The following is a 25938-nucleotide window of genomic DNA, read 5'->3' as shown; positions in this document are numbered from 1 at the left end:
GGCGTCTGGGTGGCTCAGTGGGTTAAAGCCTCCGCCTTCTGCTCGGGTCATGATCCCAGGGTCCTGGGATCGAGTCCCGCATCGGGCTCTCTGCTCAGCGGGGAGCCTGCTTCCCCTCCTCTCTCTGCCTGTCTCTTTGCCTACTTGTGATCTCTGTCAAATAAATAAATAAAATCTTAAAAAAAAATTGACTTTTCAGGGGCAAAACCATGTTGGGCAAGGAACACTGGGAGCAAGCCCAGGCTGGCAGGTCCCACCCTTCTCAGTTTCCATCCTGGTGCCGTGATCCAGGAGGATGTCTGGATCAGCGAGGAAGTATGTCACCAGAACTTTAGAGAGATAATAAAATACTGAGAGTTCATGAAATTTTTTGAGCATAAAAATTAGTATAGACTTGATTTTATTCCCAGTTTTAAAGATCTCTTTTGCTAACTCATATCCAGATATAGCTTCCTTACGTGAGAAACTACTGGGAGGGCCAGCACTTGTCCATCAGCCTGCTCACACCTACAGGAGTGTGTAAGGCATCTGACCGTCAATGGTCACGTGTGTCATCCGGGGACAAAAGGTGGAGAACTTCTACCCCGCAGTATCAAAGAATGCTAACCCTGTGGGAACAAGCTAGAACAACTGGGATTAGTAAGAACCGTATTTTGTTGCCAAAATCAAGTGAGTCAGAGAGGCAATCATTTTGGCTGTGGAGCCAAACACACTGGCCATCCTTGGCCCTAAGGAATGGGACCCTGGGGCCTGCCAAAAACAGCCAGCTCACAGGTAACCGTAGAGGAGAAACATTTTGTAGCAGACTCTATTTCCAGTGACTTTCTTTGAAATACAATACTCTGCTCTGGAGAACAACTCATTTCCTGGAGCGCTGAGAGAGGAATGGAAGAGCAGCCTAGCCCGAAGACGACCAATGGTGACAGTGCGGGGGCTTCTAGAACCTTCCACCGCATACCTGCAAAGCCCCAACAAAGACGGGGCAGCAAAGGCGTACTAGAAAAGCACACACCGCCTTCCACCCGTCTGCTCAGAGCTCTCTGGGCACCGCATTCTAGAATTCAGTCACCAAGTGTGGCGAGACTTCATCCGCAGCCAGAAACTCGCAATAAAGTCCAAGCAGAGGAAGGGAAGCAGAAGGCTCCTGGCTTCAGTTCCTTCATGTCCTGCCTGTGGATTGGCCGCACACCCAGCCTATTTCACTAGGACTTGAACAAATGCTGGGACTGTTCGTGGGGGTAGGAGGGTCTGTCGAGGAGCCCAAAAGGAGAGAAAGGTCATGAAACGTTTGTTCGGAGACTATAAGGACGTAGGCTAATGATATAGGAAACGAACCCAAAAACTACTCTCATGGTTATGTTCAAAGAGCCACTGTCCACCAGGAGTCCCTCGCCAGGAACCCCTAGCAGAGGCCACTGCAAGGGTCAGAGGTACCTTCCTCCTTCAAATAACCTCAATTCAGAGGAGAGAATGGGAAAAGAAGAAAGAAAAACAAGCAAGAAGGAAGAATGAATGTATTTGAGGGAGTCAGGAAACCCAACTGCTTCACTACGTTTCACTTCTGCCTTGCGCAGCTCCTGGTTTCCGACTCAGTTACCGAGAGATTAGGTAAGTCTCTTTTCTCGGGGCAAAGGAGCTATCCTGGCAACGGCATCTACAGTGCGCTCATCTAGGCACTGCATCACCTCCCAATCATCTCAGAAGTCTGCTGTCTCCATACCACCCTCCTTGCCTCCATCCCCTGCAGCGGGCTCACAGCAAGGGGCACCCCCTCCCTCTACCCCCCTACCCCCCCACCCCCGCCAAGGAAGAAAGGATGCCTCATTAGAGGTTAGAACATCAACCCTTAGGAGTCCAGGATCCCTCCCAATCCCATCTCCATTCCAGCCAGAAGAAACCTTTCTTGATCTGATGCTCCAAGGTTAGGAGGGAGCCCAGAAAGGATTCCTTCCCAAGTCCAACCATTCCCTTTTACCAACAGGTTAACTGGAGGGAGAACAAGGCCATTCCGTAGAAGCAGCAGCCGCCCCCCCACCACAACATGTTTTGGCAGGAGCCAGTCCCTCCAAATCAAGACTCTGGCGGGATTCTACCATCCACTCAGAGGACAGTTCCCATCTGTTTATGGAAAGAATGTTAATAACCCCCAATCATAATCAAATAGGCAACCACTTTACTTTAAGTACCTATTAACGGACGCTAATTCACAATGGAACAGTCCTGGAGTGCCTATCCACAGGCCCATCAGAGGCACCGGCACGTGTCCCATCATTAGGATAAAAAGCCAGCGAGGGCTGCCGAAGTGCTCAACATACTACCAGAAGCCCTCGCGGTAGGTCTTGACCGCGTCCTCCCCAGCCTTCCGGCTTCCACTGCCCTGCAGTGCGGTCCCCACCGTGCCCAGAAAGAAATGAAGGACGTCTCCTCAGCCAGGGAAGCAGCACCCACCCCTGCTCAGCTCCCATCTTCCCCCCTGCATCCCCGCAAGCCAGGTGAGCCCCAGCTTGAGATAAGTAGATCAAGAAGAGGCACTGCTGAAAGCCCCTTTCAAGGCAGACAGCACCCAAGGACAAAGCATGGGAAGAACCAGCTTCATCTCTGGGCCCTCCCCGGCTCTCTGCACACAGCACATCCCAGCGAAGCAGGACCAGCGCTGCCCTAGCCCACTGTGCGCTGGGAGGTGTTACTGCACTTCTCTGGTCTGTTCCCTTCTCTGTACAATGGGGACACACTCCTAAGAAGCCTGAGGTCTGCTTCAGCTCATCATTCTGTCTCTTCCGTTGGAGAAGAGGAAGCCAAGAAGCATGAAGGACACCATCACCACATCCCTGATCTGGAAATATGTAGAGATACTGAGGTCGTCACAAGGTCAGAGGCCAAAGAACATACGCTCTTTTTATAGGTTGTGAAAACCCACGTGAATGCTTCTTCCTCTATTAAATAACTACGGTAATAGATATGAAAACTATGGGACATGTTTTTATTATTTAAAGACGCTCTTGCATCATCGACCTGGCTATTTTTTTTAAAGATTTTATTTATTTATTTATTTGACAGACAGAGATCACAAGTAGGCAGAGAGGCAGGGCGGTGGAGGGAAGCAGGCTCCCTGCCGAGCAGAGAGCCCGATGTGGGGCTCGATCCCAGACCCCTGAGATCATGACCTGAGCCGAAGGCAGCGGCTTAAACCACTGAGCCACCCAGGTGCCCAACCTGGCTATTTTTCTGAAGATGGCAGGTACACCGGGGCTGCTCACTGTGGGACAGCCAAGGTCAAGGAATAAGGCTATTTGCTGGCCTTGGAAAGGGGCTGAGGCTGTAAGTGGAGAGTCCTAACCTGGCCTCACTGGACCAAGAATCCAAAGCACGACGCCTCCTCTTCTCACCACAGCTTCTTTAGCAGTACACACAGCTGCCACAAAGCCCCAGCCAGATCCTTGCCACGGTCTTCCGATGGCCGACAGAAACATATCTTGTGAGGGAGAGCTTGGTACAAACTCTGAACCACATCACGTCCAGGCCCAGGGCCCACAGGCACAACATCCTTAGCTGTCAAAAACACTGAACCATCTGGGGCTCCTGGGTGTCTCCATTGGTTTCAACGACGGTTTCATCATGCCTTTTGCTCAGGTCATGATGGAAGGTGTGTGGGGGCGGGGGGGCCCTGGGATAGAACCCTGCATCTGGCTCCATGCTCAAGGGGGGGCTGCTTCTCCCTCTGCTTCTGCCCCTCTTCCACTCTCTCTTTCCCAAACAAATAAACACAATCTTTAAAAATATAAAATAAAATAAAATAAAATAAAATGCTGAAATATCTATCTGTATTTCTGTCCCTCCCAGTGGATGGCTCCTGCCCTGCACACATTCCGGGCTCAACCCGCCTTATTGATCTCTCCCTCCACCCAGCAATTCAAGAGATAGTGTCCGGCACAGCAGGGAGCCTCCAGGTCCCAGCTCCTGCAGGCTTCTGTTCTGAAAGTCAGTTACCACAGGGAACCAAATGATCCCCCGCTGCTCTAAGTAAGACCCTGGGCTTCAGCCACAGCCCCAGCAAACCCCACTGCCCCGGCTTGGTGCCATTTCAAAACATTTGTGGATCCAAGAGACCGGCTCCCCTGCTGGTGTGACCACTCCTAGGGCCACCTTGATCAACAAGACGGCAGGGGACAGAAGTACAGAGGTGTTCAAGATGGTGCTTTTTCTATCTGTTTCTGTAAGATCTCGTTATTATCTTCATCTCCCAAAAACTAAGTGTCTGGTAGAATGCCTGTGCACACCAACGTGGGGAGACCTCTGACACCTGACAGGTAAATAAACAAGATGCAGAAGGAGACTAAGAGCGTGAACCCGTGCGTCAGTTAAACACACGGAGGCGTGTATTGTGTAAATGTGAGTGTACCCACGTACACATATACGCACACGTATGTAGGCGTTGATTTTCTCGTAGACCGAACGTATACTGTCCACACGTATCGCACACTGTGCGTGATCACTCTTGGGGGAGCTGCGGGCTTTAATCGCACTGGTTAAAACCAGTATGGCACACGTTCTCTTGTCCAAATAAAACGTATTAATAAGATCAATATAAGAGATATATACACTAATGACTGTTGTCTAGAGGTCTAGGTAGGCAATCTGTGACCTATAAAGAGCAAACATACGTATACATATACACAGAAGTACAAAAACGGGGGCGCCTAGGGGGCTCAGTCAGTTAAGCATCTGCCTTTGGCTCAGGTCATGATCCTGGGGTCCTGGGATGGAGCTCCAAGCCCTTAGATGGGCTCCCTGCTCAGTGGGGTGTCTGCTTCACCCTCTCCTTCTGCCCCTCCCCTCCACTTGTGCACAATCCAAATAGATAAATGGAAAATATTTTTTACAATTTTTTCAAAAGTTTAAAAATGAACTGGTTACCGGACCTGGTCCCTAGCATCGCCGTGGGGTGGAGGGAGCCCGCAGGGCGTGAGTCTGGCTGGGAAAAAACCAAGCGGGGAGGGCAGGTGTGCAGAGACGACAGAGAAAGAGAGGAAGAGACCAAGGAGAGAGACATAAACAGTGAACTGAGGGACACACACGAAGCCCAGGCTGGTGGCCGTCTCTGGGAATGGGGGGGGAAAAAGCATTTTTGGTTTTATCAGCAATGTTTCATCTCTTTACTGGAGGACTAAAACATCAGACACAAACATAAAACAAAACTGTAAGCGGTGCTTATTCTAAGTGGTGTATTTGCCACACCAACCTTGTGTTTTTGTCTATTCCTTATTTCTCAGAAGGAAGTGAAGTTCATACCAGCAATCCCTCCTCGTGCACACACTGAGTTCCGGGCCCTCGGGTGGGGATGCTGTGTATTACGTATGCATCCCCCCATCAACCCCAGTCTCCGTCCCACAGCCCAGACCCCTTCCATTGACAAAGTAGCCCTTACTGGCCCGTTACTGATTCACAAGCTGGGTTTTGGTTTTTTTTTTTTAATGATTATAAATGCAGTCATCTATCTTAAGTTCAATGAACATTTGTCAAACACCGTGAGAAGTTTCAGGCACACCAGACTGAATGATCTGTGGTTTCTGCCAAGTCGCTCCTGGCCTGGCAGGACAGACAGATGATGTGTGTGCAAAGGAAGGACAAGGCACTGGGGTTAGTGCAGAATCCAGGCATCCTGACGAAATACGGCGTGTGACAGAGGTGGGCGTGCGCGAGTCCTGGGAGGGCAGCCCTTCGTAGGACAGTGAAAGGAGCCAGGAGAGGCTTACACGTGAAGAAAAGAAGGGGAGAACTACAGCCATGGGGCCCCCTTTTATATGCCAGGTCCACACATGTCTCAACACTCAGAGCCAACCCATGGCGGCAGGGGAGGCTGCGAGGGGCGGCGTAACTTAGCTAAAAGCAAGGAGCAATTAGGTGGCACGGCAGAGCCTGACCCAGATCTGAACGTTCAAAGCTGAGGACGGGCGGGTTCTGAAGAGGTCGGGGTTCACCCGAGTCAGAGTCGGGGGGCCTCCTGGTACCCACACCTTCACTCTCTCCTGCACCGGGATGCCACTGGCAACAAAGGATCGGGGTGGGCGCAGCCTGGGGCACATGCTCACTCATCCTGGGATGAGGCCCAAGCCCAGGGCAGACAGGCAGCTTCAACCTCAACAAGGTCAGCCTTAGACCCATCTCCACATCCGACCTCCAAGTACAGCCTCCCTCCTTCAGGCTGCTGGGCTCCCCAGGAGGGGACACCTTCCCCTCCACCTGGTGGGCCATGCTCTCTGGGGCCATCCAGGGCCAAGAAGGAAGCTCAGCTCTGGGAGAGGGGAGCAGGGGCTGGGAGAGGCTCTGAGGACAGCTGAGGGGAAGGCACTACCCTGGATCCTGCCTAATCCATCCGACATGGGGACACACTGTTCCAGAAACCGGATGACAATTAATAGGAAAAATCTGCTCTCACAGCGCTGCCAAGCATGTCACAGGGTCTCAGCTGGTGGCGCTGCCTCCTCGGCGGGGAGCAGAAATGCCCCATTCTCCCCTTTGGCCGACACCCTCATGTTTTCTCAGGTGGAAGGAGGGAACAGCTATGGTCAAATGGTTCCTCCCATGGTCTGAAAACTTTGCCCAAGCAATAAGGCCAGTCCTCAAAGCCACGGCCCCAGGGATTAGGCTAAGACTGAAGGCTCGGGGCTCACCCAGCGGGGTTCATCTTTGAAGCCCGTGGAGCCCTGTTTGGCATCAGGGAATATTGGCAGATAAAACATCTCCCATCGAGGTGCCTCACAGTGGTCTGATCTAGTTTAAGTCATGGGGCTTTGGGCCAAACTTCTATCGCCTCTCTAGAATTTGCCTGCACAAGTATTTCTCTTGGTCCAAATACTTCATAGGATTCACGAAAACCTGGCTTGCCTTGCTCTGACTTGTTCAGCTTAAGCAAGAACAGAAAGAGGGTACAGAGGTAGGTAGCCTCGGAGAAGCCAGGCAGCCTGCCCTCTTGTTTTCTGCCCTTCTACCCTCCCACAGGGATCTCTTGCTGAATGCCAGTGTTCTAAACTTTTAGGGGAGTCACAGAATATTTTGAGACTATAACACAAGAAGTGGACTAGTTCCTTTCCAAACCATCCCCTATCCCACCACCATGTACACCCAAACATTTGCATAAGTCCAGGGGACCACTGTCCCTGTGGATCTCATTTACATGCCCTTCTTCGGTCCCCGAGTCCCAAGGTCAGGACTCTCCTCACAGATCCCGATTCATGTGCAGAAGCTATAGAAACTCATCTTTCTGGATCCCATACTCTCAACCCTGGATTCCAGTTCAGCAACCTGACCATTTGTTGAACCTTTCCTCATCCTTCCCTACCCACCTCCCATCGAACATTAGCCAAAAATGGAAACCCCAGTGGGGAGCAGGTCTTTAAATTCCAGTTTCTGTTTGAGAACCAGTACCCAGCCTCCTGGAAGCCATCTGGACAGATCCATCCCGGAGACCAGGCAGATGGGTGCTAATTCACCATGTTAACCCCTTTGGTGCCACTTCCCCCACCCGAGCCCTGGTGGGAAGCCTCGTCCCACAGCCCTCCCCAAGCCAGAAGGGGGCTGAAGACTCGGGATTGTGGAAGCTGGCCAGCAATTTTAGCAATCGTGTTGCTCTTGGCATCCACTCTGGGACCCTGTGTAGAGCTACGTGCTGAAATACCATCATGTGGGCAACGTCCCAGCACCGGGGTCCACCACCCGACATCTAGCTAGCTAATACCTTCGCAGCACAACTCCGAGGGAGGGGGCAGGCAAGAGTGAAACCAAGCCACTCACACAAGGAGTCCTTTTTCTCAGCAACTCCCTTCACAAACTTCCCTCCTTCAACAAGCAGCCCTGCTCTATGCTGCTTCCCGGTCTCAGGGCAAAGCCAGGCGGACCACAGTCTGGGCCCCGTGGACACCAACATTGCCTCTAACCATCACCACCAGCAGTGAGGGGCAGACAGGAATCTCCACCAGGACGCCTTCAGCCCACCAGCGGAGGCCTTCTTGGGGAGCAAAGGGAGAATAAAACAGCCTCTTTTGATCAAAAGGAACCTGATTCCACACACCCCCCCCCCCCCGCCAGGAGACCCTTGCAAGGGAAAATCCCACCTTACCCTTCATTCCAAATTTGGACCGCCGACCGTACTTGTTGATCATGATGAAGAGAACCACCAACAGGACGCAGGCAAAAGCAGCAAGTCCCACGGCGATGGACACCTGGGGGGGCCGAGAGGGGGCAGGTAAGCACAGTCACCGAGAACCCGCGGGCCAGGGAAAGTCACACGTGTGCAAACGGACGTCGTCCCATCGGGGGAGCCGCGGCAGCCCACTCCAACCCGCACCACTGAGTCAGTTCCTGGGCAGAAGCAACTCATGAGACCTTGAGCACATTACAGGAGAATTAATTCCCCAGCTGGATGAGAGAACGTCCCGTGGCTCAGCCTCTCATCTGCGGGCCATCCGTCACAAGCAACACAAGGGCAGGCCTAAGATGTCTCTGTCTACTGTTTGTTGTTTCCATTAGCAAAAATCCCTCTGCCCCTTCACATGGATAATCTTTATAGAATATCTTCCAGAAGGTTCTGGAGATCTGGACTCTTAAAAACAAAACAAAACAAAACAAAAAAACACCTTTGCTCTCCTCCTCAGGGACATCTCTGGCTCTGAGAGTCAGGCAGGGGAGGGTTGGGGGAGGGACTGGAAAAACCCACGCAAGGGGTTGCTCTGAGCAATTCTGACTCTTGTGAAAGGTTTGTGTGGTTAGTATTGCCCTCGAATCAGGCCCAGCCAGGCTCCTAGCAGAGTGGGGGTTTTCAAACGGTTTTCTTCCGAACCCTAGGGCTTGGAGCGGATCCTCAAAGAGTTCCTCAAATAATGACTTATTCTCATCAAACAAGGAAGGTTTCAACCACCTGAAAGGAGGTCATTCAGAGCAGTTTTTTTTCTGCCGCATATGCTGGGGTTCCAAGTAAAATAAAATTCTGGAAAGTTAGCTCCAAAAACGAAGTCAGTAAACACCGTCCCCTTGATCCGGGAGTGACTTACCCCAAAAGTGTCTTCCTCCGGTTTGTGGGTCACGGTGATGGGTGTGGGGCTCACGTCGTAGACTGAAAACCAACCAGACCAGGAGGGTGGTTAGCTTACCAGCCATAAGAGGCTCAGCCACTGACTCCCAGGCCCCCCACAAGCGTTCCTGCTCTGGCTTTGCAGAGGTCCCTGGAGACCAGGTCAAGGGCAGGCTCCACGAGGAATAAAGGACCTCACTGCCACCCACCTACCTCCATTCCAGAGTAAAGAATGTCACCTGGGCAACCTAGGCCATGAACTACTAGGTACAGAGGAGTAGAAAAAAATGGTTTGGGATCCAGGCCAGGGTGTGGATTGGGCACATTTTGTTGATGACAACAGATGGTGTTGACATTCGGCTACCCTCTGCCAGGGACCCTCCTTTCTCTGTCCCTGGCTCTCCCATGCCCTTCCTTTCTCCCTCTTTACTTCTCAGTGAGACCAGGAAACCCACAGCCCCAGGAACAACTCACTGTCCACTCCCCTACCACGGAGTTCAAAACACAGTGGCTGCCCAAGGTAAGCAGCAAGTCCATCTGCCCCAGAAACACCACCTTTTCCAGCAAGGCTGGGATGGGAAGCCGGTCTGTCCTCCATCTCTGATCATCTCCTGGGCAGGAAACAGCCCCAATTCAGAAGTCTTTGGAGGGACATTCTGGGAGATGACAAGTCCTCTCAGATCAAGGACAAATGAAGGAATCACAGATAATCTGCACATCCATGCCCAGCAGTAAGGGGTGTCTTCAACAGGACTGTCCGCCACCTCAGGCCACACATAGGGCAGAAACGACAGTGCTGCTCCCGTTAGTCTCCCATGGGGAGAAAAGGAAAAGCCATAAATACAGATTTCCCCACCATCCATGAGCAAAACACCAAATTGGCGGGGGTGGGGGGGGCGGTGGGATGTCTGGTCCTAACCCCAGATTGCTTTTAAAGTGAGCCTCAATAGTTCTACTTTAGGGGTGCCTGGGTGGCTCAGTCAGTTTAAGAGTCCGACTCTTGATCTCAGCTCAGGTCCTGATCTCAGGGTTGTGAGTTCAAGCCCCACGTTGGGCTCCACACTGAACATGGAGCCTACTTAAAAAACAAAATAATTCCACTTGAGGACACACAAGCCTATCAGGAGACCTTGTAAATTACTCACAAGGTGAGTCCCAGCCAGATTCTGGGCCCCTCAGAGCAGGTAAGAAACATGGGTTTAGGGACCCCCCTTCTCTCCACAAGGACACATGAGACGATCACCAGGGGTCTACCTGGGCATGTGAAACCCCATGTCCTTCCTGACACCACCCCTTCTCATCCAGGCAGGGAGACCCACAACTTGCTCAGACCTTAGGGAACTCCGTGGGGGAAACTGAGGCATGGAGACCAAGAGTTGTGCAAATGGAACTACCCAAGAAGTATTTCTACTCTCCAGTTCCCCTTCACAGTTCCCTGAGATGCTCTCAGCTGCCGTGGGTCTGGGGCTGGCCACGGAACAGGAAAGAGGGCTACACGGAATCCGTAATCACTGAAAGTACCAGAATAAAGCAGTTTCAAAGCAAAAGATAAAGCAGACTTACTGGAGACAAAGTTATCCGTGCTCTCTGCAAAAAAGACAAAGGGATTATTAACAAGTGTCATAAAAACCAGAACAGAAGCACTGTATCTTCCTCGTTGGTACGACCTCTCCCACTCACCATGAGTGCCCCTTTACTCTGGCAACTGAAAACTAAAATCCTTGACACACCATCCCTCCCCCACGCCACACTACCCCTTCCTGGAGGTGGTCTTCCAAGTGGAGAAGGAATCCGAGATAAAGCTCCTGGTTCCCAGGGAGGTGGCCCAGCCACCCTAGGGTCTATGAGATGGAAAATTACATCTAGACACAATGTCTCACGCACAGTCCTCTCCCCTTCAGGTACCCAGAGCGCTGGGGATGTTGGTGGTAGTCCAAAGCCAAGAAGAAATGCTGCAGGGTGGGTTTCCCTGGACTTTGGTGAAAATGCCAGCTGTGATCCCAAGACAGAATTCCTCAAATTGTTATAGACGGTTTATTCTAGCGGTCCCTGAGATGTTCCTGGGAATCCCTTTATGAACCTGCCCATCCCCCAGATGAAAATGTGCTATTGGATCTTCGCCTCTAGAAATGGCTCAGCGAACATTGAAAGTGCATCATTATTAGACACTAATTATAAGCCAGGGGCTGGACTCGGTGCTTTATGTAACGCATCACTCAATCCTTATAACCATCTGAGGAGGTGGAGAGCATTAGCCCCATTCAACCGAAATAGAAACAGGCTTCTAGAGATTAAGAGACTAACTGAATCTCGATGAGGGATTATTAGACTGAGCTGGATTCAAATCCAAGCCTGGGCTCTTAGCCACTCCAGCAGAGACTCCCCAATTCTAGCATGCAATGAAATCATCTAGAGGGTGACAGCACTACCGTTCTCCAGTAAAAGGAATGAGAGGGCTCCTTGGAGAAATGCATAACTTCAGGCTTGGGGCAGAGAAAGTACAAGATGTGCCCGGAACACCGTGTGGTACTAGAAAGCAGGAGTGTGCTCCGGATTAGCGGGAGCATGGGAAAGAGCACGGGAGCCTCCAATGACCAAATGTGGGACAATTTAAGCAAAAAATGAAGACAGCCATGGATTGTTACAGGCTGAATTGTACCTGCCCCAAATTTGTACGGTGGAGCCCTGATCTCCAGCACATCTGCAGAGGACTGTATTGGGATACAGGCTCTTTATTATTTTTTTAAAGATTTTATTTATTTATTTGACAGACAGAGATCACAAGTAGGCGGAGAGGCAGGCAGAGAGAGAGAGGAGGAAGCAGGCTCCCTGCAGAGCAGAGAGCCCGATGTGGGGCTCGATCCCAGGACTCTGGGATCATGACCTGAGCCGAAGGCAGAGGCTTAACCCACTTAGCCACCCAGGCGCCCCGGGCTCTTTAAAGAGGTAATTCAGTTAAAAGAAACTGATTAGGGTGTACGCTAATCCAATATGGCCATTGTCCTTGCAAGAGGAGGCGATCAGGACAAACCACAGAAGACCACGTGCAGACACGAAAAGAAGACGACTATCTGCGAGCCAGGCCAGAGGCCTCAGAAGGAGCCAACCCTGCTGACACCCTGATCAGACTTCTCGCCTCCAGGGCTGCGAGAAAAACACGTGTGTCTTGTTTAAGCCACCAAGGCTGTGGTCTGCTCTTACGGCAACCCCGGGAAACTACACAGATTCTAAGTCATAGCACAAAATGAACATCCCCGAGTTCGTACCAATGTAAATAAGCAACTGAATGAACACACAGGGGAAGAAGAGACACTCTTCCTCATAGTAGCATTCCACCCAACACACGTAGAAGGAATGATGGAAGGAAGAAAGTCACCACTGGCAAATACCACAGTTATAAACTGCTTTGGGCAAGAACCATCAAGGAAGGCTAAGATTAATGTGTGAAAGCATGAGAAGACACAAGACGTTCACAAAGTTTCTAAACATTATACTCATTAGGTACAAAGGGAAAAAAAGAAATCACCTTGAGGTGGAGAACCCTGGCAGATACCATGTCCACCCAGTGACAGAATTAACTGATGTCACCAGGAACTAGAGATGTGGACACCACGTGCCCCCACGGTGATGTCCTGAGCGAGCACGGCATCATTTCTGTGCTGTTCATGCCAAAATAGTGTAACCAGCATTAACTGGGAGGCAGCAGTTGACAAACCCAAAGTGGGGGGGACATCTACAATATAACTAGTGAGTATCCTTCAAAAGGGTCCAGCTTGGGTGCCCGGGGGGGCTCAGCTGGATGAGCGTCTGACTCTTGATTTCAGCTCAGGTTGTGATCTCAGGGTCGTGGGGTCAAGCCCCACAACGGGCTCCACATTCATCAGGGAGTCTTCTTGGGATTCTCTCTCTCTCCCTCTGCCCCTCACCCTGCTCTCATGAACTCTCTCTCTCTCAAATAAATCAATCTTTTTTTTTTTTTTAAAGATTTTACTTGTTTATTTGACAGAGAGAGATCACAAGTAGACAGAGAGGCAGACAGAGAGAGAGAGAGAGAGAGGGAAGCAGGCTCCCCACCGAGCAGAGAGCCTGATGCGGGACTCGATCCCAGGACCCTGAGATCATGACCTGAGCTGAAGGCAGCGGCCTAACCCACTGAGCCACCCAGGCGCCCCTCAAATAAATCAATCTTAAAAGAAAAAAAAAAAATATGTCCAGCTCATGAACGACAATGACAGACTGAGGGACTGTCCCAGACTGAAAGAAAATAAAGTGACAGAGCATCTAAGCATGGTGTATGGTCCTGAACTGGGTCCTAGAGAAGAAAGGACAGCAGTGGACAAAAGTTGGGTCCGTAAACTCGATAACAGTGTCAGTGTTAATATCCTGCTTTTGCACATTGGACTGTGCTTAGGTAAGATGATACCCTTTGGGGAAGCTGGGTGAAAGGTATAAGGAAGTTCTTTGTACCATTTTATTACTTTTCGGGGGTAAGTTCTTTTTTTTTAAGATCATTTATTTATTTGAGAGAGAGAGAGAGAGAGCAGAGGAAGAGAGGGAGCACAAGCATGGAGCAGGGGCAGAGGGAAAGCGAGAAGCAGGCTCCCCGCTGAGCCCAGGACCCCAACGTCATGAACCAAGCCAACAGGCACCCCTAGGAGGTAAATCTTAAACTAGTTCAAAATGATGAGTTACAAAAAAAAAAAATCCTAAAATTTGTTTTCAATAAACATGCATTATCAGGCTTCATCCCAGAATTTCTGAGTCAGGAGGTCTGGGGAAGGTCTTGGGAATTTACATTTCTACCCAAGTTTTCAGGTGCTGCTGATGCTGCTGATCCCTTTGAGAATTCCCTGCATTATGTTACATCTACTATGGCCACGAGCCTACCACACTCTGAAAAATAAGAACAACCCGTTCATTCGTTCATTCATCCATCCATCCACCCATCCATCCATCCACTCATCCCTTGGTCTTCAGGCCCTGGGCTAAGTCCTCACAGTCACCGTAATTTTGGCTCTACTAAACAGGCACCAGCTAATATTCTTCTCTAACCACCTGTGGGGCAAGTGATGCTTTCTGTGAAGGAGTCTAGAGAAAGCCCTGTTTACAGTAGGTGCACGGTTAACGGCTGGCTTGTCTGCTGCCCATTTTGTGTCGCCTGGGGAAGGCCAACAGAGCCTTCTCCAAATTCCTGAGCCCAACCTTCATGCCACCACCCTCTTGTAAGCTGCAGGTACCAAAGGCCTGATGTGTGGGGAGGATGGCGGGGAGGGGGCCCGAGCATTGGCTTCAGAGCCTGGGGAAAGACAGGTGCCAGATCAATTCACAGTTAATGCTGATTTGTATATTTCTCATAAGGCTCCCGTTTATTAGAGAATATTCTCACATCGGGCAAATGTTTTGGCCAAGTCTATGAACCCTGTAATCTCCCAGTCAGCCCACGTGCTTAGCTCCCTTGCTGGAGCCTGGGAACACGCATCCATCCGGGAAACACATGAACCCAGGAACAGGGAGACTTCCTGGCCCCCTCTAACCAGTGGGGGAACTCAGAATTTTGCACTGGAAGAGGTTGGTACCCAGGAATGATCCTCACCTCCTACCCACCAGCAGCTGGGAAAGACAACTAGAACCACGGGCCAAGGTGCTGTCTGAATAGGAACGGGGGTGGGCATGAATCCCCACTACTCCAGTCCCAGACTGCACTTCTTCCAATCCCAACACTCATCAAAAAGGGCCTTGTAGGAAAAGCCAGCGGGGTCCACAGAAGGGAGAAGCAAGGCAGTAGCTTGTATCCAGACAAAGAGGTGGACTGAGATGTGTTGTTGGGAGCATATGCCCCAGGTTTAGGTGTGAGAAGGCAGTGGGGAGGCCAAGCCAAGGCCTGTGCTCACACTGCCCATCCCGCACAGACGCCTCATCTCCCCTCCGCTGCAGGCAGCTGCCGGTGGCTCAAACTGGGAAGAGAAATCCCTCCTTTCCCCCAACCCGGCAGCCTGGGATCACATTCTATCTCCACAAGTTCCTTAGGGCAAGGAAACCAGCTTTGACCGAGGCAGAGGACGCTAGGGCACTGATTTCTCCATTGTTTGTACCCAGCGTCGTGAAGGAATTCTGCTTTCTGCCGTTGTAAAAATCCCCATGAAAAACTGGACTTCTGGCCAAGTAAAAAATGAGAATGTAGGACTTACGGCAGCTCACTTACTCCTAAATGTTTTGTCAAGTAGTCTCAGGTATTTTTTGCACACACACACACACACACACACACACACACACACACACACACACACAGACACACACATACACACACACAGACACACACGCACATACCCCTTGGCAACATGCCTCCTTCTATCACATCATCATCTAAGGAACACTCTTGCCCAGCCTACAACCTCCTAGCTATCACCTCCCACCCTGCCATCACTTAGACTCTCCAGGTCCTCCCTTCCTGACGCGTGAATCCCTGATCCCTGGTGGCTTCCCACTCTTATGCCCAGATCCCCTCCGGCAGCCCCGTTAAGTTCCTGGAACACCAAAGAGGATTTAGCTCCACCGACCTCCCTAACCGATCCTTGCAGAAAACCTCCTTCACCAAAGCTGGACGCCATGTTGAGGGTTTTAGCCCTTCTCTGGAAATGCAGGAGGAAATCCAACATTCCTACAGCATGTGTAATTTTAAAAAACAAACAACAACAACAACTTTTCCAGAACATTTTCATTTTAACGTCCTACTCAGAGAAAATCTTTACTGATGGAAGCCTCTGCATTTCCAGATTTTTCCATTAAATATATTCATTCCAATCAAATCTCTCCCATGGGTCTCAGGACCATGGAGAATCAGAAAAGGAGACCGTTACCTTCAGATCTGGTTCTGCCCCCAAACAGATACCCTGTCAGTCATCCTTGGGTGTGCTTTTCAGAAAAATAGAAACAGTCCCTCTGGGCTTACTCTGTGCCAAACAGTGTCGTAAGCATTTCCGGTGAATGAATCCACTGTGCGTCAACCAATCTTCACCACGGCCTTTGAGGTAGAAGCAGGCGCTGAGGAATTTGCCTGAGATGACAAAGCTGAGGAGCGATTTAGAGAGACTCTGAACCCTGGCGGGTTGGATGGCTCCCTGTCCCTACTGATGACTCTGCCCGGATCCTACCTGTTAGAACCCACAAGCTTGACCAGAGAACGCTGCTCCTAGAACGCGTATGTTCACTGCATCCCTCTGTCCCAAGAATCCTGGCAGTAGCTGACAGCTGGTCCATCTTTCCTCTGTCTCAACACAGACCGAAACCCTCAGCATACTTCGCTTAATCCTCATGGTAGCTGAGGGAGGAGCCTTTGTTCTTGCTCCCATTCCGCAGATGGAAAGGTAGAGGCAGAGTAGAGATCGTCTTTCACTGCATGCCAGTTGCACACCATGCGCCAACCCCGTCCTGGGAGCTGAGGCCACCTGTCTGGTCGGGTCACAGACGGGATTTGCACCTCCATCTGCCTGATTTCAGAACCCTCGCTCTTAACCTCTCCGCTCTGCTTGCCTTGGAGCGAGAGAGGAGTCACTGTGATCAATTCAACGTTGCCACACGCTCAGGGCCGAAGACAAGAGCGGGACCCGCAGACAGCCTCACACCCAGAGCTCGGCAGGGATGAGGTTTACTGCCTGCTCCTCCAGATAATTTACTCTCCTGAACATTTAGACGTTTTGTCGTTTGACACAACTGGCCCATCTTATCCCTGTCATGGCCTTCTCATCATCCACTGATTCTTCTAGGTTCATAAAACAAGCAAACCCTCACTCAGGGCGGCCCAGGCGAGGTCTGAGGAAGATGCCTTCTGGTGGGCTGTTTCCCTCTGAGCTCCCCTGACTCCCCCCTGCCTTCCACCTCCTGGGGCCAGAGCTCACCAAACAGCATGGCAGGTGATTGTTCAAACACCCCGGGGTCTCTGATGCAGCAGGGCCAGGTGGGGTTGGAGAGTCTGAGTTCTAACACATGCCCAGGAAATGGTGATGCTGCTGGTCCAGGGACCCCTCTTTAAGAACCTGAGAAGGTGGCAAGGGGCTGCTATGTCTCTTGGGAACAAAAAGGGTGTCTGTATGGCTGGGAGGATGCAGAGAACTGCTCTGAGGACAGCCCCTGTGGGGAGCAGCCCAGAGCGGCTCACCCTCCCTCCAGAGCCTTCCAGGGCTCTCCACGCTCTCCAGACCCCTAGAGCTCCCATTTGGAAACAAGCATTGCTTTAGGGAACCTCTCTAGCCCACACTGCTGTGTAGCCCAGCAGTGCCCAGTATCTCTGTATCTAAAAGCTGCTCCCTCCACACCACACGGAGGGCGGGGACTCTTCCAGCTCCCGGGGCAGAGATGGGTGTGGCTGGCAGTGCCACTGGGCATGCTGGGGATGATGCTGAAAGTGCTGGACCCAATGGGACCGCCAGGGTCTTAAACACCAGCACGTTTGGGACCCTCTCCTGAGCGACGGTGCTGCACCACCCTGGACCTCAGCGGCACGAATCAGCTTCCCATGCATCTTTTCATTTCCGAGCTTCGAGCTGGAATTTCCCTGCACGAGATAAATGCTGCTACCCCGTATGTGTGGGCTGAGAAGTCCCCTTCACATAAGCGGATGAGGCACCGGGCTGGCTCTTGCTGGCACCCTTCTGTGTGCGTGTGTGTGTGCGTATGCGGGTGATGGGTCTTCTCACTCCCCTTTATCTCGCTAGAACCCCTGAGTCTGGAGACTGAAGGTCATCCAGCCTGTTCCCAGCAGAAATCAGCAAGGTCATCAGTTTGCTCAGTTTCATTGGCAGAAACCATCAGCTGCTGGACCCACCGAGAAGCTACAACCGCGTCCATGGAATTCGGGGCTTTTCTTCTCTTGCAACTCAGGAAGGTATTGGAGAGACTGTAGCTCAGACAGATAGTCACCCCCCTCAAAGAGTCACACAAACAAAGTTCTTTCATTCCTTCAGTTACCAGCCCTGGCTCCCTGGACGTAGCAAGCTCAAGGCTGGACGTAGCAAGCTCAAGGCTGGAAGCCTACCCCCTCACCAAGCCTTGCTACCAACCAGCAAGCAGAAGGAGGTTCAGTTCACACGTCTGTTAAATGTGGGGTTGAACTAGAGAGATTTGCACTAGAGAGACCCCAAAGGCCCTGCAATGGAAGGTCATCGAACCATGGTTATGTGTCAAAGCCTGCACGCCTTGTAGACCAGAGGTCATGAGTCAAAGGAGCAGTGTCGTCGTGCCCATTTCACAGATGCGGGAAATGGAGGCTCAGACAAGCAAACTATCATGCCAGGAGTTCCGCAGCAAATAAAGAACTGGGTCAAGATTCTCTCTGTCTTTCTTGTCTAGCTCTCAGGCCCTTCCTCTACCAGAACAGGGCATGTCCATGTGTGCACAACTGTGCATTTCTGAGGGGGCCTGACAGCCCTGGAAAAACAGGCTTTATCTGGTTTACACGAAATGCTGGTGGGAGCAGACTTGGCCCCAAGCAGACTTTGGTTCACCAGAGATAACAGTGTCCTGGGGGATGCCGTGCCCACCCTGCACCCTCCTGGGAGGCGCTGTCACACTGTGGGGGCCTCACCTGGGAAGGGCTCCTTGAGGAAGTGGCCGTTGATGGTCTGGTTGGCTGTGCCCAGCGGGTTTTTGGCGATGAGGGTGTAGTTGCCGTTGTTGTAGTGCGTAGGCTTGTTGAAGAGCAGGCAGCCCTCGGATACCTCGCCCTCCTGGTAGTACTCCACATGCGTGATCTTGGACTCCCGCAGCGGCTGCCCGTTGTGCAACCAGTGCAACGTGGGCGGCGGGTTGCCCCGCACCACGAACTCGATGCAGTGCTCCAGACGCAGCTCGGGCTCCTCCAGGCTCACCACGCGTGGGGGGTCTGCGGGGGACGGGCCTGCTGACTCCCAGGACGCAGAGACCCCCGCGCCCCAGAGCAGCCCCCCTGACACTAGGACGGGGATCCCGGTTCTCCCCCCATCCAGCTCGGAAAAGACCCAGGGGATCAGGGGTACCCCTACGACCTTCCCAAAAGTGGGGAAGAGAGGACTGTCTTTCCCCACACTTCCCGGGTCCACCATCACTGGCCCCGTGACCCTCTAGGAGCGAAGAGAAGGCAGACGGGGGCTGACATGGGGGTATCCTGAAGATGAGTTGCAGGCATACCATCTTCTGAGGGACAGGGACGCCCTTTCTGGGGTTACCAGCCAAGAACTGCCTTGTTCAGTCCTGCCCCCCTAGCACACCGGCCCCTGCCTCCTGCATGACCGTCCCCCAGGGACACAGCCCCCCTCCAAGACGGTAGCCACTCACAGTGCACGGTGAGGGCCACACTGGCGTTGCTCATGCCCACCACGTTCTCCGCGATGCACGTCAGGGTGAAGCCATTGTCCTCGCTTGTCACATTGACCAGGGTCAGGTTGATGGCGTGTACGTTGGTCCAGTTCAGATTTGTCTAAAATCCCAATGGAAAAAAAAAAATCAGTTTCTAGAAGGCAGCTCCCCATTCACCTTCTGAACCCCTGCGGGAATCAAAAAGAAAGCTGTGTAGGAAGCGAAGGAGGCCTTTCCTCCTCCCGTGCACACTGACCAACCGCCAGGCTCTCTACGCTCAAGAGCTCAGGAAACCCTCACATTTACCCTAGGGGGTGAACGTTGGCATTACACCCACTTTACAGATGAGAAAACTAAGGTACAGAGAAGTTTATTAGCATGCTGAAGCTCGGGTTGGCCAGAAAAGGTTGGAGCTGGGTGAGAACCAAGTATATGCAGACTTTCCCTCTTCTTCCTTCTCCTCATATCTCTGGCTTCTCTTCCTGATGGAGCTCACTGGGACAAAGAGGTCAAGGCTCCCCAGCCTCCCGATGGGGCCGGAGCCTAGGGCGCCTACCTGGTGGGTGTTGATGGACTGTAGTCCCGTGACTATCCAGTCTACGTCGGGCAGAGGGGATCCAGAGCCATTGCACGTGATGACTGCGTTGTCGCCCTCTCGAACGGTCAGGTTCACGTGGCTCACACTGATCTCAGGAAGGTCTGGGAGGCAGGACAGGACGAGTGGAAAGATAAGCCAACACTGAGTACCAAAACTTTGTCCCTGGGGTCGATGGTGGCCCTTCTCAACACAACCTGCTTGATCAAGCTCTTGGAAGGCCCCCAAGTGCCAGAATCTTCCCAGCACCTCCCCGCCAGCAGAGGTCAGAGCTCAGAATTTAAGCCCAGCTGGGCTCTCCCACGGGCCAGGCAGAGGGTGGGGGTGGGGAGGTGCTCAAAGAATGTAGTTCCAGCAACCGGCTCTCCAGCTTTGGTCTGCTTCCAACTCCCATGAGGAGTCTGCTAGAAATTCAGGTTGCCGAGGCCCATGCTGAGACATCCCATGATCTTGTTAAGTCTGCAGGGCCTGGGCATCTGCTTTTCTAAAAGCATCCCTTAGATGCTCCTGATATGGAAGATCCAGAGCCCACGCTTTAAGACAGACTCCTTCACATCTGATTGACGAGTATCTCATAGGGAGAAACAACGCTGGTCCATTGAGAAGGAGCACACTGCACCCCTGTCTTCACCAGGCTCAAGGAGGGACAGGGATGACCAAGGAGGTCAACGGTAAGCCAGAGCTGCACCCAGTGCAGAGTTCAAGGCTGAGGGTTGGGGGGTGGGGGCAGGGGCCAGAAGGCCCTGGCTCTGCAGGCTCCCGTGCGGGTGTGAGGGCCCTTTGCCTGGAGCCCGCCAGGGCCAGGCCACTCACTCACCGCACTGGCTGATGTTCATGCGGAACAGGGGCAGCTGCGAGCCGTCGGCACCGATGCAGTAGAGGTGCTGGCTGTTGAGCTTGGCCTCCCCCTGCTCCTGCCACAGCTGCATCCAGCGGATGTCACAGCTGCAGTTGAAGAAGTTCTGCTCCAGTCTCCTGAGGGCAAGGAAACAGGGGAAGGGACCCCCTGAACCAAAGACGGCCCTGCTCCCCCTGCCCCCCAGGCTGGAGGGATGCCCCGACCTACTCTTCAGGGACTAGAGAGAAGAGGGGTTTAGCAAGGTTTTGAAAGAGATGAAAAATACTTCTAAGTCCATGAATTCCTTTCGTTTTTGCACTCATTTGGGAAAAAAACAAAAAGAATCCACTCCATTTAACTCACCTGCCAACGAGATTTAAAAGGTTAAATACATCAGCTTGGGATATCGCTCTTCTCAAAGCCCTCCAGTGGCTTCCCATGTCATTGAACGTCAAGGTCAAAGGCCTACAGGCTCTGCAGTGCTCTCCATCACCTCTCTGACCTCATCTCCTACCTCTTACCCTCTTCTTCTTCTTCAGCCACACTGACCTTGCTATCTGTCAAGTTCACTAGCACAACCAGCCTGGTGCTGCCTCAGAGCCTTTGCACTTGTTGTCCCTTCTGCCTGCAGAGTTCCTACGCATAACATGCCTGCTACATTGGCTATCTCACTTCATTAAAGAATCATATGGCCTTCTCCAAATACTGCTCTAAGTAAACTGCCAACAACCCCTGCCTTAGTGCAGCCCACTCCCCGCCCTACTATTTCCTTCCCTCCAGTATTTGTCACTGTCCAGCATCACTTTAAAAATTTGTTTGTTATCTGTCTCCCCAAATAAAAATTAAGCTCCATTGAGCTCAGAGAAATTGCCTGTTTGGTTCATCTGTATCTCCAGTGCCTACAACTGAGCCTGAGACGTGAATGCCTATTGAATGAATAGAAGGAGGGAAGGGAGGGAGGGAAGGAGGAAGGAAAGGGTTACTCTCCCCGGGGAGCAGGTGGCTTGCAATTTCCCCGATCAGCTCAAAGCCCATCGCAATTTCCACGATCAGCTCAAAGCCCATCACGATCAACTCAAAGCCCATCCCTTTATTCTCCATAAATTCAACAAAATCCTTACAAAGCACCTGTTCCGTGTCTGGCTGTGAGCTGAGCACTGCTGATACAGAGGTGGATGAGACAGCCTGGGAGCATGGAGAGGAAGTGCATCTGATGGGAAAAGTGTCAAGTTCAAGGTCTTCCTTCTCTACTGACTTTCCTTGTGACTGAGAGCAAGTCCCTGCCCCTCTGAATGGGGTTATCCCATTAGGGGGACAATGAATGGCGTTCATTGATGTAAAGCGCCAGGAGATCTAAAGGTCTGCCTCAGTAGGAAGAACGTGATTCTCTTGCTGGACCAGTAAGGAGGCGAGTGTGTTGGTGCCCAGAAGGAGGGGCACTAAGACCCAGGATATTCTGGACAAGGGGTGGAATTCCAAAGTAGTGAGGCATGCATCAGAAGTGACCAGCTTTCAGGGAAAAGTGAGGTCCTGGGGGAGGAATCTGTGTGTCCCAGCCAGAGGGATACCGCAGGCAGAAGGTGCCAACACCTTTGCACGAAAGCCCCTCGGTCTAAAGGTACGCTGGCTTTTCCCTGCACTCTTTCAGGAAAGGAGAAAGGACCTAGCCTTCATGAAGCATCTGCTTCCCACAGCCACCCTGGAAGACAGCCAGCACTGTCCCTGTCCAGAGGGGGGACCCCCACTCGCCTTGGGAGGGGTTGAGTCTCGTACTCCAAGTCCCTGCGCTGGGGTGGGACCAAGCAGGGCTGTAAGCCTCACCCTGCTGGACTCCAGACCCCACACGCCCCCACCCCGTCTACCCTGTGAAAGGCACCGCTGGCTGTGAACAGAGATGCAGAGGAGTCAGCATGACCCCCGGCTCTGTGGCTCCTGGGCAGAGAGCAGGGGAAGAGTTCACGGCCACGCTGGAGGCCGAGATGGGAAAACAGGAAAGAAAAGCTACGCCAGGGCACAGAGTTCACGTCAAGGAGCACCGGGAACTGCAGCTGGAAGGGAAAGTGGAAGCCAGATGCTGCGGGACCTTCACGGCCACATCAAACATCAGTAAGCTGGGGATTCATCCAGGGGGCGGCGGAAGCCAGGGAGGCCCTCGGAGCTCGTGACGATGGGAGCAAAGCAGGTCTGTCAGAAGAGTAATCCAACAGTACTGTGCATGATGTGTGTGCCTTTCTCAGAGCACCCAGGCGAAGGGATGAATGGGGGACAAAATCTTTGACTCACACGCCTTGACTAGACCCGGTGCCTGGCACAGGGCTACATGCACCCAGATGGGGCATCTGCCTTCAGTGATGTATTGGCATGTGCCGGCGGCAGGCTCAGAGTCACTCTTCTCGGGCTTTTGGTCTCAGAACTCCTCTTTACTCTTAAAAATCCCTGGGGGCCTCCAAGAGCTTTTGCGTATGTAGATTACACTATCCCTCTTCACCATTTTGGAAGTGAAGTAGAAAATTTTAAAACACAACACCACGTTAGCACAAACTGCCATTCGTCACCAGGGCAGTGACGTTATCACAGGTTAAGTGACCCTAGAGGTCACTGTGATAACGTCGCTTGGGGTCACACCTTCTGGGGCACCAGAGTGAACAGGACAAGTAATGTCTCAGATTCTACCCCGTGGTCTCCCTGATAGGGTCTTGGGGGTCCCACGGAACCCCGGACCCCCACTTGAGAACTGCTGCCATGTTAATAAGGGTCTCGAGTAGACGGGTAAAAGCACGGGAGAGGGAAGGGAAGGTGGAACAGACACGGTAAAGAAGACAAGGTGGTATTTGGTGCTTTGCTGGAGGTGGAAGGAAAGAACGGAGGATGACACCACGGTTTTAAGCTCCAGGAGACAGGAAACCAATGGAGGAGAGACGCATTTTTAGCTGAAAACAGGAGAGAAGGAACCAATGACAAGGAAGAAGGTCGGTGTATGAGGCATCGGGATGAGGTCCTAGAGGAGGAAGGTGAAGCATGAGGCCGGGAGTCTTGGAGGTCCTGCCCCAGTGGAGAGGCAAGATGGCGCCAGGGCGGAGCCAACAGGTAGAGGAAAGAGAATGGGGAGGCAGGAGGAAGTAAGAGCTAAGAAATAAAAATGGAATGACGTTTGCGCTGCACCTACCACCTGCCCAGCACCATGCGGATTGCCCTCCACCCGCCAGCCCCATGAGCCCTCCCCTCAGGGACGAAGCAGGGGAGGCAGGGGATGGCTTCCACGGGGAAAAGCAGAAGACCAAGCTAGGCTGCCCAGTCTGTGGAGGACAGGAAGGCCTGAGGACGTGGGTCTGTGTTTGCATTCACACGGCAGGGGCGAGGGGCAAGGGGAGGCCAGGCAGTCCTGCTGGAAAGATACTGAGGGTCCAGATGCTTCCATATATGCAAGCTGAACCAGGTCAGCCTGGTTTTCCCAGATGCTCGCTAGACAAGATGTGGTCATTCATTATGAAGCAGTTGTAAAAAGACAAATTATCCACCCGGGTGGAAAAGATTAGCAAGGGAGGGGCTGGGCTCGGTGGCTTCGAGACCATGTGCTTTAGGGAGCCCTGCCTTGCCCGAGTGCCGCACTGCTGCGTCCCCCCGACTTCTCAGTGGCTCTCCACAGGGCTGATAGGGCCAGAGCATGCTGACGCTAGTGGGACAATCAGTGGGATGACAGGGCTAGACACAAACACACTAACGGCTTTTTGTTTCCTTCCATCCTTCTCCTCTAGGATCTGGTCCCCTAGCAGTGTCCTGGAAACTGCACAGAAACCTTCAGCTTGTCCCCCCTCCCTTGGGACTTTCCTCCTAGACAGCAATACGGACACACAACAGAAAACATGTTGAATCTGAAGACAGGTGTCCCGGGCATCCCACCGAGCAAACCTACCATAGTTTTCCATCCTGATGAGAGAGGGTTCAGGAAGGGGGGCCAGAAGCAGAGAAAGGCAGCCCTCAGTCTACATGATGCCACCCACTCTTTTAGCAAGTCAGGTGTCTCGAAGAGGAGCCATGGCCAGAGCTCCAGATCCCAAAGGAGGAGCCTGAAGTGAGCCTTCCCTGCTCCATCAATAATGCAGGCAGCCCCGTGAAGGACACAGCCACAGCTGCTTCGGGGCAGAGCTTATCCTACACCCAGCCCATGCTCCAATATGGCCCAGGGCCTAATCGCAGGGCCCTAGGGGCGACCCGCAGATTAACTCAGCCCCATCCAGGCACACACAGATGCCTCTCTGCAAGGCCAAGGCCATGGCAGTGTATTCAGAAAACACTGGTTCCCCTCCAGTCATCACTCTGCCTTTCTTCTTCCCTCCACAGAACCGGTGCTGCCAGTGGCGATCCTGGGGCCAGGGGTGTAGATCTACGGCCAACCGGGGAAGCCTGTCCACAGGTCCACGTGATGCTCACCGCTGGCCTCCCAGAGATAACACAGTGGCAGAAGAAGCACACAAACACAAGGTTTGAGCGGAGCCTGCGGTCAAGCTGGGCAAGGCTAGTGCACTGAGTTGTGTCTCCCCCAAAAGATCTGGGCAAGACCTGTGAATGTGACCTTACTTAGAAAAAGGGTCTTCTGTGGATATGATCCCGAGAAGGATCACGGGATGATCACGGGACAAGATCATTCTGGATTTAGGGAGGGTCCTAAATCCAAGGATGGGTGTCCTTATAAGAGACAAGAGGGGAAAAGCCAAAGACGCAGAGACAGGGAGCACGGCCACATGAAGATGAAGGCAGAGACAGGAGCGGCATTGACACAAGCCAAGACCACCAGGGCCCACCAGAAGCCCGAAAAGATAAGCCAAGATTCTTCCCGAGAGCCTCTTGAAGGAAGAGTGGCCCTGTGACACCTTAGTTTGGGCCTTCTGAACTCCAGAAGGGTAGGGTCACTTTCTGTGGTATGAAGCCTCCTTATTTGTCGTGATCTCTCAAGGCAACCCTAGGAAACTAATTTGGCCCATAACTTCTTCCCCAAGGTTCTGCTTTAACTTCTGCAAAATGGGGGTAATTGTGCTCGACCCTCTTCCTGCACAAAGTTATTATGAGGATTAGAGATAATACATGATAACATGCTTTGTGAATTGAAAC

At 52.3% G+C, this 25938-nt stretch overlaps 1 protein-coding gene across 6 annotated transcripts in view; it reads right to left on the bottom strand.

The window, feature by feature from the left end:
* Positions 1-25938, bottom strand: part of NTRK3 (neurotrophic receptor tyrosine kinase 3) — a 372106-nt gene that overhangs the window by 230498 nt on the left and 115670 nt on the right. For all 6 annotated transcript variants that reach the window (XM_047737526.1, XM_047737521.1, XM_047737523.1 and 3 more), the window contains 7 exons: positions 20809-20966; positions 19953-20095; positions 19376-19517; positions 18648-18944; positions 10631-10654; positions 9048-9109; positions 8117-8219 (listed from right to left, as the gene is read on the bottom strand). In XM_047737526.1, coding sequence (XP_047593482.1) covers positions 8117-8219; positions 9048-9109; positions 10631-10654; positions 18648-18944; positions 19376-19517; positions 19953-20095; positions 20809-20966 — 929 coding nt within the window. The remainder of the gene's footprint in view (positions 1-8116; positions 8220-9047; positions 9110-10630; positions 10655-18647; positions 18945-19375; positions 19518-19952; positions 20096-20808; positions 20967-25938) is intronic.

The sequence above is a fragment of the Lutra lutra genome, chromosome 7, assembly GCF_902655055.1.
Source record: "Lutra lutra chromosome 7, mLutLut1.2, whole genome shotgun sequence".
Lineage (NCBI taxonomy): Eukaryota > Metazoa > Chordata > Mammalia > Carnivora > Mustelidae > Lutra > Lutra lutra.
The sequence above is the reverse complement of the archived record's forward strand: the minus strand, read 5'-3'. Positions and strand labels throughout refer to the sequence as shown.